This window comes from Phaethon lepturus, unplaced genomic scaffold (assembly GCF_000687285.1).
Source record: "Phaethon lepturus isolate BGI_N335 unplaced genomic scaffold, ASM68728v1 scaffold52130, whole genome shotgun sequence".
Lineage (NCBI taxonomy): Eukaryota > Metazoa > Chordata > Aves > Phaethontiformes > Phaethontidae > Phaethon > Phaethon lepturus.
In genome coordinates, this window is record NW_010512258.1 from 29322 (window position 1) to 43010 (window position 13689).

The 13689-nt window shown below is 41.4% G+C and overlaps 1 protein-coding gene across 1 annotated transcript in view; it reads left to right on the forward strand.

Moving 5' to 3' along the window:
• Positions 1-12321: 12321 nt before the first annotated feature.
• EYA2 (EYA transcriptional coactivator and phosphatase 2) overlaps positions 12322-13689 on the forward strand; it is a 59466-nt gene continuing 58098 nt past the window's right edge. Inside the window, exon 1 of the mRNA XM_010286140.1 lies at positions 12322-12437. Within this exon, the coding sequence (XP_010284442.1) occupies positions 12329-12437 (109 nt within the window). The 5' untranslated portion in view covers positions 12322-12328. The remainder of the gene's footprint in view (positions 12438-13689) is intronic.

Sequence of the window (13689 nt, forward strand, 5' to 3'; positions counted from 1 at the left end):
AGAACATGCCCTGAAGGACAGCTCTCGTGCCTCACCTCTTTCTTGGCTGTCTCATGTTCAGGATGGTCATTATTCATCAGCATGGACATTGATACTGTAATGGTGTAACAAATTTCACGTGAAGATTTCAGAGCACATTCCAGTCCCTAAAAAGAGCTTAACTGGCAGTTTATACTGTATTTCCTAGTTTTACACAGGCCTTAATGTAGTCCTGAGAAAATTTTACAGGACTTTCTGTTAGTAACAGAGCTTGGAAGCAAAACTAGAACTGCAGTTCTCAATTTTCTCCTTCAACAACTACACACAGTTCAGACCCAACCTTGTGACAACATGCAACTTTATACTGCACCACGTTGCTGTTTGTAGGGGCAGCTGCCAGCCCTACAGTATCTAAGGCCCAAGTGCACATGAGCAGCTGAGGCTGCCTACGAATTCCTTCTGGCAGGGTTTGGTCAGGGCCTTCTAAGAGAGTCTGGATTATTCAGTGCATCTTGTTTTCCCTGGACCATTCACATGATGTAACTGCAAAGGTAAATATGACTGGTGAAGATTAACCGGGACAGTATGTCAGTGCATGCTTGCCTCCTACCAGGGTCAGCACAGGTCCATGTCTCCTCCTGTCTGTCCATAAAATGATGCTTTTGTGGGACAATTTTTAGCAGCATCTTGCCTGTCGACAATGTGGATGCTAATGTACTCAAGACACCCAGGCATATTTTTCTAAAAATCTCCTGTTCATGCCGTGGTGGTAGCAGTGCTGAATCCGATGCGGTCCAGTCACAGGGGATAAAACAAAGTGCTTTCCAAGCTGCTTTGTGTTATTTCAAGCTGAACTGCAGCCCTAGGGAAAATTATATACATATATATTTTGTTGCTGCTGTTTATTTAGTACAGTAGTAACTGGAGGTCCCACTGAGAGTAGGACCCCATTGCACTGGTTGATGCTTCACATGGAGAGAAGAGGAACAGTTGTCCTGCAGTCTGCAGTCTCTGTAGGGAAGGCACGCAAAGGTCAGAAAGCACAGTGGTGGCACAAAGGACTCGCCTAGGGATCAGCTGAGTTGCCAGGGGCAGAGTGGGGAGAAAACCCCAGGTTTTCTGAGTCTCAGACCCGGGTTTGATCTGCTATTCTCTGCAGCAGAACTAATTTGTTCTCACTGTGTCCTCTGTGAGAATTGTCCCCATATGAGCACCACCCTTTCCTGCACAGTTACCTGTGGATTTCATTAAGAGCATTAGCTCTCAACTATTGTGGGCAAGTATTTTCTGGTATTTTTCTGTGGAAACTTCATGAGTGATGCATTGCTATCCTTTGAATCAGGAATTTTTCCTTAGGATCTGGCTGGTATAAATGTTTACAGGTAACCATGCACATGTAAATCCACAACAACATGAAGCCATCCATCTGTGGAGCAAGACAGCTGCCAGAGCTCCTCTCCCCAAGGTAAAGCTGTCTGGCACTAAACTTCCTGGACAGTGTTTCGCTTTGGCACTTGTTCCAGCTAATGGCCAACTTTCACCGTGTGAAACCATCTTCATTTCTCTTGATGTTAAGCAACTATCCAGCTCATCTCTTCCTTCCCTTGACTGCTGAGTAGCAGAAGAAAAAATTAAGTTGCCACTAATGTTCAGCTTGAACTGAAACAGAGTTAAAGGCTCCTGAGTGGGACACATGGCTCAAAACAGGTTGTTTGCGGTGAGAGAATTAACATTGCCCTGGAAGTCACCGATGTGTTCAGCCAGCAGTCGTAGCTGCTGCAGCAGCTCTCTGCTGCTTCAGGCCTGTCTGGTGATGGCTTTTGTGTGCTGTTTGCACAGTGCTTTCCCTCGGGAACCCTCTGCGACTTGTGATGACTTCTTTGTCTTGTCCTGGTGCATTGAATATAGTTTTACAGAAATTATTACCTGTGCATTGAATATATAGCTTTACTCAAATTATTACCTGAAAATAGGTGTTCTCATGCCATAATGCACCTTGGCCACTGGAGTCTGGGCGGGTGTACCCAAGGTTTCTCAGGTAGTAAAGGAAAGCTCTGTTTTCTACTTGTGATTTTTCACTATGTTTTGAAGCAGATGTTCTTCCGTGATGTTTAGTGCTTTATTATCTCTACTTCATCTCGCTTTGGTAGAGCTGAAGTAGTTTCTGGCTTCTTAATTTTGCTTATGTAATTGCTTTATATTACAATGTGTTATTAGTATGAATGTTTTACAAAATAAGGCCCCAGCTCTATAAACACACACACCAGTGTTCACCCTTGAGAATGAATTTTCTGCTGGTAATACCAGAGTTTCATGTCCAAACATAGATGCTATTCCTTTTTCACTGTGGCATATGTAAAGCAGAAAACTAAGTGAAGGGGAAAAAAACCCCCAAAAAACAACAAAACAAAAATCAGCTTCAAACCCTACTGGCAAGAATTGGTACCAAAAAAAAAAAAAAAAAAAAAAAAAAATTAAGAGAGGAAACAGTGTAAAAGTACTAGCCTCAGTCCCATGGGGGCAAATGTGGAGATAAGCATGGACGTGGGGGAGCAGGCTCAGAGGACAGTTGTGGGCAACAGAATCTTTCATGTCTTTGAGGAGGCAGCTTCATGGCTGGAAAAGTTTGACATTTTAAGAAACAAGTACGATAATTTCAGCATTTTTCCCACTTACTGACCAGCATTGTTGAGAACATTCTGAAATATTCTTACAGATTTGACAGAAATTACTATTCTGGTTGCAGTCTGTTCAGGTTTCCCTTTTGTTTTGCTTCCCCCTATAAATTAGCCACATGCCTGCTAAAGACCCTGCAAAATACATGTTCATGCCAGTGAAAAGGAATGTTAAAACATCAAAGTTTTTCCTCATTCTGTGTCAGAATTGTGCTGCTTTTAGTGCAGTTGAATCTATAGTTTTTCTGCAATTGCATGTAAATAGCTCCTGCAGTAGCAGCAGGAGGAGTAACTGCTTTCTTCTGTTTGTGCATGGAGCATGGGGTGCGTGGGGGAGCACACTGCTGCCCACACCCATCCTTTCAGTGGTCCCATCCACAAACCCCACAACTGCTGATTCTGAGTACTGGAGAGTTTGTGGAAAGAGATATTTTACTTGTTTTCTTTTGGCTGTGGAGGTTATTGTTCAAGAATTGAGATGACACAGTTTCTCAGAGCTTCTTTTCCTATAAATTTCAAAACTAGATGAAATAAATCAGTGACATAAAAGTAACAAGTAGGATACAAGACAAAACACATTCTTGCACACTCCTGTAACAGAACCCAGATGATTTCATCATGAATATCTTATCAACTGTTATTTCCTTATTCCAAATCTCATCATTTTTCTTAAATCATATTTTTGTGATTTACATTTAAGTGAGTTCTTAGTCCTTGTGATTCTGAAGAGAAGGCATAAAAAGCATAGTTCTTCAGAGTGAAAAGAGGTGCCTAAGTAGTGACAAGTTTCATTAGCTGGAACCTACAGTACCTGGTTTGTGAAGCTCCATCTTTGGAGGCAGTTGTTTTGCATTATGGGCCACGATTCTGCAGCTGGTACTGCCAGAGTGGTTTTCTGCAGTCACACGCAGCCCAGGTGCGCTTGGGGGATCTGAATAGGAAGAGGTGTAATGGAATTAGAAAGCTTGTGAATGTCAGAGCAATGTGGAAACTGAAAGAGATTATATATATATGTTTGTGCCTTTGGAAAGGCATATATATGTATGCATACACATACAATTTTATTTTTCAAATGACTGTAAGCTCACAATATTTACTTTACCAACTTCTGTGTGATACTTGATTGTCCACAGTAAGACAACTGAGTAAATTTTTTTTTTTTTGCAAATAATCAGATCTTTTGCAAATGTTGCTCCATTTAGCAAACAGGTTCAATAGACAAAAAAAGGCATTCTGAAAAATTCAAATTTCTGGTTTTGACTTATTGTAACTGAAATACTAGTGTTGAAATAAATTTTTAAAAACCCCGTGATTCAAAGCAATTATATAATGTATTTCCTGGTTAGGCTGCCAGATTGAAAGTCTGTGGCATGAACCCCCATCATTATCTCACTTGAATTTTCAAGCTACCTTTCAGACTGTGCCTTCATAACAAACACAGAAGGTAGCTTGGCCTGTTTGTTTTTATGTGCACTGAATCCCCTTTACCTTGGACTGCTCAACCAGAAAATACTGGTGCTTCCCCTGGCGTATCTTCCTTCAATCTCTTCCCAAGTTAATTGCAGGAAGTGCAGGGGGGATCACAGCCCAGCCTGGCCCCACTGTTTCTTCTCAGTATTGCTCTGTGTCTGCAACATGGGATTCAGGAAAAGAGCGTCTGGAGAAGGGAGTAGTGAAACCTTGCTTGGAGTAGGAAGAGCATTTATTTAAATGAAGACAGCCTGCTTTTTTTAAATCAACAGGTCTGAGACAAGAAAGAAACAGCGTGTTTAAAAAAAAAAAAATAGATCATTAAGAAGTAGTCTAAAATAGCAGATGGTGAAGCAAGCCAATGCTTCTGGAAGTTCAGGACTTCCAGGGAAACAAGCCATGCAATTATGTTTGCCAGTCCCAAACGCTCAAAAATCTTAAGGCAGGCTTTCCTCAAGAAAAAAAAAAAAAAAAAAGGTGAACTTGGCTCAAAAGATTCATGAGATGGTATTTTTTCATCTGTTTTTTACTGTCTGGTAGAGCAAGACAGAAAACTTCCAGTGAAAGTAAAATTTTGATCAAAAAGACTGTCTCATTTAAAACAACACAAACCAAAAAAAACCCATGTGGGGAAGGATTTTAAAGCTGTTGGAATAGTTTGGGTGTTTTTAAACAATAGTGGTTTCAGAAGTGTGACAGAAATGTCTATTTTGTTATTTTTCTTAAGATTGTTCAGAATTAACACATTTTAAAAAGGAAAAGGATTTTTAAAATCTTAATGTAAACCCAAACCATTTTTTTCAGTGATGTGAATCATTTTATATGCACATGGAATTAACAGGGAAAAGGAAGGGCTTCTTTGTGAAAAGTTTTCCATTTGACTACTGAATTAACAAACCTATTTGTGATCCAGGTCTTACGTGGGTACTTGTGCTCTATTTTCACATTTTGGGATTGTTGTTTTTGTGTTGGGTGTTTTTGTTTGTTGAAGCACTATGTGTGCATCTCTTTTACATTGTTAGAGTTGTAGCTTTTTTGACATAACCTTATGGCCAGCTATGCCAGTGCTGGACTAAGCAAAGGATTAATGTTTTGGAAGACCCACAGTAAGATTTAAAAACTGGGTGACAGTATGTTTGCAAGGAGTGTGATGAAGGAATGTGAAGAAGCACAGCTCGAGACTGCTGTGCTGTGGCCAGGGAGGGCTTGGGTGTCCTTGCATGCTCCACGTGCAGCCTCTGTCCAGCCTTCTCTGAGACACACAAAGGCACTGCTCAGATGGGGTTTTCTCCCCAGCTCTTTCAGGAAGTGAGTGGCCTTCTGGTGCAGTTGAAATTAAGATTTTTTTTTTTCCTTGCTGTGGGCTCAAGCTTAGCCAATACACCTCCCAGCTGCTCTTTTGCCTCACCTATTTATTTTTTCTGATCTCTCCTACTTGACTCAGTCTGATCAGCAGTTACAAGACGGGTTAGCTGTGTGTTGGTCATCTGGAGCAGTCTCACTACTGCCTCATTTAATTTCTGATTTCAGTCTGATGTGCTTTGTCCCTTGCCTATCTAGCACAACTTTTCTCTTGTTCCTCTTGGTTTAATCCTTAGCCTGAGATATTCTGTCCTGGAGAAAGATGCAGCTATGTACCCCCACCTCCAGATGCTGTTGTTACAAGTCTTACTACTATGAGTCCTCTTACTTTTTGTGTCTGGAGTGGGCTGGGCAATGATAAATCCAGACAAGTACTGCTGCTTTTATTGTCTGATTACGTCAGCAAATGGCAGCTCTCAGGAATATAAACAGCCTAAGGCACGCTGCCCTGCAGGTCACCTTGAAAGGATATCTTGTCATCGCAGCTGAACTGTCAGTCTTGTACATGAGCATTTATGCCAGCTCAGGTTTAACGTTATGCCTGTTCAGGCCTTTCCTGCATACATCTATCAGATGTGTACTTGTGGATGAGCTAAGATTCATTACAAGAGAGAAAATCGTGTCGTGGTTTTCACCTGCTGAAGCATTTTTGAGTTCTTGAAATGGAAGGAACAAAGGATCTATTATAGATGGACAGAAAACATCCTAACAGTGCAAGGAGGAATGTACTGACAGGAAATGAAATTACTTTCCTCTGCTTTTGAAATGTGTGGATAGAAGTAGCCAAAAATCTTCAGAATGGGAGATTTCCTATTATTATACCACTTGGAAGGTGGCCGCAAGATAGTAGCATTTTCCCTTCTTATGAATGATTCCTTTTTTTGTGCAGGAGCAGAGTAAAATGGGGGGCATAATTTTGCAAGCAGATAGCCCTGACAAAGCTAGCTAAGCTGCCGTGCTTCTCAAGGAATTAAAACAGTGGAAGTCTTAGTTCCCAGTGAAAATTAATGAGACATAGCAGGTGCTTTTGCAAATTTTACCCATGTGGAAAAAAATTACAACAAATCTCGTATTTCTTAGGAATGAAGAAAAGACAAACTTCTTAGGATTGGGGTTTTGTTTGTTTTCTTTGAATCAGAGATTGAGAAAGGCATCTCCACACTTTTTTTGCAGTTACCTTTTAGTAATTCACTTCTGGAACAAAGTGGGGAATCAGACTGTTGTCTTTTTTATGATGAATAGCACTGGAGTCATAAAGTTGCAGATTTCTCCTTAGTAAAATGCACCATTTTTTGAGGAGAATAAAGGTGAAAGCAGTTGATCAAGTAATTAAAAGCAGATAAAGTCATGGAAGCAAGACAAAAATGTTACTCTTGCAATTAGGCTGCAATCTTTGCCTCTACTCCTTCTCTTCCCAGCAAAGCTAAAAGCAGAGGATTTGGCTTGTACCACTCCTGCCTAGGGCTCTGTGTTGGCATATGTGTATGTTTAGGAAGATCTAGTGGCTTAAGCTTATATTTGGCCTCTAGCCAGATACAAGTAAAAATTCTCGAAGATCATTGCATGGCGTTGTTGCAGGAAGAGTAATCTCTAGATTTGCCTCTCCTCTCATGGACAAACTTTCCTTGCAATTCCTTACTCCCTTAAAGTATCTTGTCTTTCCCACTGTAGGATCTGGCAGGTTTTTCTCAAGGGCAGGAGTCCTGTCTTTTGTTTCTCACCTGTTTCATTCTGTGGGGCTCCTAATTCATCTATTCCTCCACTGATGGCAGATTCAGAGCTCATTCTTGTTATTTTTCCACAACCATGCCAGCTCTTTTTCCCCCATACTGTCTTTTCCTCCTGGTATGTCCTTTCTGAACTGTACCATCAATCACCTGTTGCTCAAATACTCTCTAGCAGACTGCTGTCATTACAGGGCAAATGCTCTTCCCTGCATATATTCCCTCTGAAATCTCTTCATCACTTGGCCGTTGAGTTTACCCCAGTACTACTTACTACCCAGGTGTCTTATGTATTGAAAATGCCCTGGAAGTGTTCTTTTGAACATTTGTTCCACTTCATATACTTTATGTATCGAAGCCAGGATACTGTCTTCTCACCCCAGAAATGGAGTAAAGATGAGTGAAATATGCAGGCTCCCAGAACAAGTCTGCTGCCTCCACAGTGTGGATGGAAATGCCTGTGGTCCTGAGATGATGCCTTTAGCGTGTTGTGGGGAGGATGTTAAAAGCAAGTTAGAGCAGACTGAGAGCTGCTTTAAATTGTGCTTGAGCAGCAGAGGTCCAAGCTTTGGAAGGAGTCTCCTTCATCTCTTGCTGGTGTCTTCTGGCCTTTCAGGTATGCTGAGCGGAGTGGTGGTGTGGTTGCACTTGCCTACACCACCATGATGGCTTCCTGTTTCATCCTTTCAAAATACTGTCTATCATGTTCTCATGACCATCAGTATCCAGAGCACCTTGCTGACTCAAGGCTGCATACTGGGTCCCACTTCAGCATTGCACTTACGCCCATCTTAGAATACTTTGCTGGAGAGAGATGGGATCGCTCAGTAGCTTGATCTTCAGCACATGTTTGAGTGTTGTGAGTTGGGGCCTGGAATCACTGCCTTCAAAACATCATTGTAAAAGAAAATGTGATTTGTGGGTTACCCCAACACCTTGATCAAAAATTGGAAACCTTAAAATGTTTAATTTGGCTTTCCTAGCTTCAGAATGACTGAAAATTACTTTTATTTTTCTTCTTTCCTTCCTAAACACTAGTAAAGAGAAACGATTCTGTTCTTGGCAGAGATTTTGTGGGCGAACTTTCAGGGCAAAATATTGGGTTTTGAGTAGGGGATTCTAATGGAAAAGCTGAGCACCAAATTCACACAAGGTTCTTCTTAATTATAGAAGCCAAAAGCTCTTCCAGATGTCTGTCAGCCCAACGTGCTAGATGCTGCCATCACTGGTTTTAATAAAAGCTCATATTCAGCAAACTTTATTACTGATTTACTGTATATTACTTAAGCCAGAAAACGTCTTTGCTCTAAAAAGCAAGCAAAGACCTGATATTTTCATCAGTTGCACTCTAGCAAGTCATTTACTGTGTTAAATACCATCCCGGTTCCATTATTTTACTGAAGATTTTCTGTAGATTGCCATTGTTAAAACTGGAATTTCAGAAATTCCTGTGAAGAAGTACAGAAGTGAGAAATGCACGTGAACAAATAGGTAAATGGTGCGTGCAAAACAGGCGAAGCCACTAAATGCAAGCACATACATGACATGTACAACCAGAGAGGCAATTCTGTGAAAAGTTACCTGTTTGTACATGCAACTAGGACATACACTAAAGAAAAATGGAAGCTGAAAAAAACACCCAGGAAAATGTTATAGAACAAATACAGGGAAGTGTGATGTGACTTTGTGAATACAAAAGTGAAGAGAACAAAACCAATAGAAAAATCATCAGTCAGAGAGTAGCTAATGAAATCTCTGAACAATGATGTAATTAAAGTGCATTAATCATTATAAAAGATCATTTCCCTTTAAACATCTGCTCCCATTCACTTGGCAACGGTCTGGACAGTGTCATGAATGATAGGGTTTTGGATTGTGCTGAAGGGCATGTGTTACCTGAGAAACAATGTAGAACATCCCCAGCTTGACAGGATCTGGGACAGCAGTGCTTTTCCTCAATGCAGGTATAACATTAAGGAAATGAGGGGGAAAAAGTTGGACATTGCTTGCAGTGGGAAGGAAAACCTGGTATAAAACTGAACCATGCCTTCTCAGCCATGGAAACAAAATTTAATTTGGTGCCAATGGATTCGAATAAAGTAATTCCTCTGGGAAAAGAGGCCCTGTCCAGCCTGCTGCTTTTAAGAGAGCCTTAGGAGCCAATAGTTGCTTGTAGGAGAGACCTTGTTCCTCCTCACTGAGAAGTAAGCACCATAAAAGCCTTCTTGACCCCTTTCTCTGTTCTCTGCAGCAGCCTGGCTATACCAGCGAAAGAGTGAGAGTAGCTCTTTCAGGAGAAAAATCTCTTTTTCTTCTGGCATAGGCAAAGTGTGCAGAAGGGCCATGACCATCCCTTACTGCCTGACGGTCTGTGGCTCCGAGGCATCTGCCTGCCCTCCCTGAGACTGCCTATGAAGCAGATGCACATGTGCTTCAGTAAAGCCTGTCAGCAGGTACCAGTTTGGAGCATAACTTGTTCCAGTGCTGTTAGGACTGAGTAAAGTTTCTCAGGGGCTGTGTTTTGTTTAGGGTTAGGCCAGAAGTCCTGGATTGCCGTTTTGGCTCTGCCATTAGTGTGAGTCACTTAGGGAGGAATTTGTACAGCGAGGGACTATTTTTTTTTATCCTTGTACAAACCTGGTACCTTGTTGCATTTCCATGCAGTTGGTAGCATGGACCCTGTGGGCACAACTGGTGGCCCCTGTGCATCTGCATTTTTACCAGTTTTGCTGTGCTTTGGCGTTTGTGTCTAAGGCAGGGAGGGGGAGGCAGGAGTTTTGCTTGTTTTACAGGGACACCTATGAAGGTGGAGCCCTTTGAGGCCCACTAGCATCAAAGGTCCTCCAGCTGCAAAGCAACACTGATTTTTGTGTTAGCTTTTTTTCTTCGCAAATCTGTAACACACGGTTAGGGAGCATGGATCTCACAAGTGTTCAATTCAGAGTACTGTATTTCTACCCCATTGGTCATTTACTGCTGATTTAAGGTCTCCTCCTTGGTATATAATCAGGAAGCCTTTACCAGTGTCTGGATTTGAGGCTACATTGGTGGTAGAAATGCATATGCCCGCATGGATTTCCAAGGGAGGCAGACAAGAGGAGCTCAGATCCCAGTTTGAGATAAGAGGACTGGGGCTGTGGACATTGTACATGGTTATGCCACTTCATACCCATTTTTGGCAGTTTTGCAAATTCGCAGAGGGTAGATGCTTTTTCTGCCTGGGCAGCGTGCCTTTCCAGTTGTTAGGTGGGGAAAGTGAAATGAACTTAGCTTTGGTCTTTGCTGTTCAGTAACAGGTAAAATACTTCGTCTGGTTTGTGCCTGTTCATAACAATACTTACCCTCTTTGTAAGGGCTTTGTAAAAGCGATTGGAGAGGTTCAGATAAAAAGCATGTGGTTTATTGTTCTCTGTTTCTCAAACCTGGTAAAGTCATACAGTGGTGTTTAAACAGAAAATCAAAACAAACCGCTCCGCTTCTCACAGAAGCGTGTAGATTAGTATTGCAGAAGTCCAGTGTCAAAATTTCAGGTTTAAGTGCTGTTGTCCTTAACTTCATGATGTTTTAGGTGTGCTATGGATTGCTACCAGCCTGTTGCTGCTGTGCTATTTACTACCTTTATACTCCAGCTCAGATGGTTCCCAGCCTGAGAACAGGGGTGTGCCAGCCACCTTTGCAGGTAGCGTGTTCAGTGCTGAGCGCAAAGGTGAGCTCATGCAGACTGCAGGCAGGTGCCTCGGATCCACTCACCACCATATGCCTCTCTCCCATCTGCTTTTGCCCAGGCCCTGCTCCGTCCAAGAGCACAGTTATGCTTTCCCTAGTAATCCTAATTCCCCCCAATAGCCTCCAGAGGACTGAAGTGAGGACGTACTCTGTGTGGCTGCAGAAAGTGAAGGACATAGCATCTTTGAGTCCTCCTCTTTTCATCATTTGTTCTGGATATGAACCAAAAGCTGCAAAATACATTCGTATAGTCTTAGAAAATTCAAATAGGTTTCTATGATATTGTGTGTATTAAAAAAAAAAAAATTGACAAATTTAGCTTCAGATTTTCTTTGGCTAGTGGGTTATTGACAGTTCCAGCTGCAGGCATTGGTTGCACAGGGAACAAGGGCAGAACATTATAGGGGTAAAGGTGTCCAGGAAACCTGCTTTGCCTAAAAGCCATCGAGCAGATATTTAATGTAACACGCAGTTTCCTTACTGCACTCACCCCATTCATTGTCTTTACCCAAACTTGCAAACCTGTGCACTTAATGCCATATTTTTTACCCATCCGAAACATCCCACACCACCAAGGGAAGCAAGCAGCTCTATTTCAAGCAAGCGTCTTCGGAGCCCACTTCTGAAAAGATGTTTAGCTGGAGTTAGACACATACATTGAAAATGGTGGTATTTAGAGGAATAGACCTATTCCTGTTGCTCATAGGGTCTGAAATAATAATTTTGTCCTCTTTTCTGAAGTGTTCGTGTAATGCAGAGTTTGTATGCTTTCATTATAGTGTAGGTCATGTGTGCACACAAACAATTATGTTTTTCTTTGGAGACTCAAGTGCTATACATTGTTCATTTGAAATTTTCGGTTAAATCAGATGAGATTATGTGAAAGGGAGTGTCCTTGTATCACTGCCACCTAATGGTCAGGACGTTGTAGTTAGAAGCCTGGTTCAGGTGTCCTCTGGAAAACATCCTATCAGCAGTACTAACCTTATTATCTTGTAAGACTAGATAATGCTGTTAATTGCCCTCAGCTTCATTTTCAGCCCTTAATAGTCTGTTCTGGAGCCTCACTGAACACTAGTGTGTACATTCTTGCTCTGATGGCATAAAAGAGATAAGGAAATTTAGTTTTCATAGGGCTAAATCCAGGAAGAAAGGGAAAGCATTAATCAGATGGGTGTAATCTCCAAGGGAGCAAATACTTCATTTTAATTCAGCATTTCCCTTTGATGAAAAGTTTAGTGAATGTTATTATGTGGAATTTATATGAAGCCTGGGTTTAGGTAATAAGCTTTAATATTTATACTCTTAGGGGAAAAAATTGAATCATTAGTAAGCATGCATAATTAATGAATAAATTATATTTTTCCTTTGTTTTCCTTCAGGTATAAGGAAATGCTAGATCTAGTGGTATCACCCAGCCTGACTGTAAATAGAGAGTGCCCTGACAGACTGAAGCTTAACCTTTCCAACATTTATGTCACAGCTCCAGATGACATAGAAGGTAGGCTGCCTCTTTTGCTTACTTTTTACTGGCTTTAACATAGTGTGTGTGTGTATATATATGTAACCAAAGGGAACTGGCCGTTGCAGTTGCAAGGTCTCTGCTGCTGACAATTAGTTCTACAATATAGTGAGCAACTGAGATTTTTTAATATTTTTTTGTAGATGCTCCAGTTGCGACTGAATCCTTTGGGTCAGCAATGGTTTGAATACAAATGGAATTGAAAAGTTACATATCTACATATAAATCTGTGTATAGTAGGTTTATGCATGTGTGCATGTGTATGTTTGCTCCACTGGAGTAATTGCAGGTATAAAACATATTTTGTGTAGAGCTGGTAGTTTTTGTTTGGACCCTGCTAGAGTCCCACTGGTGGCATGAACGTGAGCTCTGTGTTTCGGTGGCTGTGCTGTTGCTGTTGGGGTGGGGAGCATGGGGGCTCCCAGGCCCAACAACGTATTGTGCAGCCTGAAAACATTTTGCCAAAGTAGCCCCATGCCCCAGTTTGCATCGCTCTGAGATTGTTGCTGTCATCTCCAAACGGTTAGCCTTGCTGGCCTCTGGTCTGAAGTTTCACATTTGGCAGGTACCAAGGACAAATTCTTTCAGTGGTTGAGGCTCTGATGGAAATTTATCTGCTCTTCTCCTCCTCCCCCTACCTCCCCCATCATACTGTTCAAGTGAAGGAAACAGAAGAATGTTAAATCTGCTAAAAAAATTATTGGCAAGTGATGCAGCTGAACTAGTTCTTGCTAGTACAATCCCAGCTATTGTTTGCTGCGGTCAGAATCTGTCAGCCTTCCTGTTGGAGGGGAGTTAGCAAAAGGCACTGGCTATTATGTTTTAGTAGTATATTTAACCCTTCATTTGTAGGCTCTTAGAAGCCAAGGAGATGTTTTGCTTGCATGTTTGCTAAGGCATTAGAAACTGCATGATTAAATCACATACATCATGACTGCCTATTTACAAGAGTGGTCGAAGGGGTAACAATCTAAAGGAAACATTCTTTTCGATGTATGTGTTTGCAGAACAGATTAGAGCTAGAAATGATTTTTAAGTACATAATTTTGTAAACTTCTTGGTGCAGGAACTATTTGTTATTATGTGATATAAATAAGAGCCAACATAGCACTTGTACTGTTTGACACCAGTTTGCTAGTGACAGCTCATGTTGATATGTTTCTTATAGAAATATTATGGTTATTTTTCTACAGAATGATCTCCTGTGCTACCAAGATTATGCTCTGTCCCT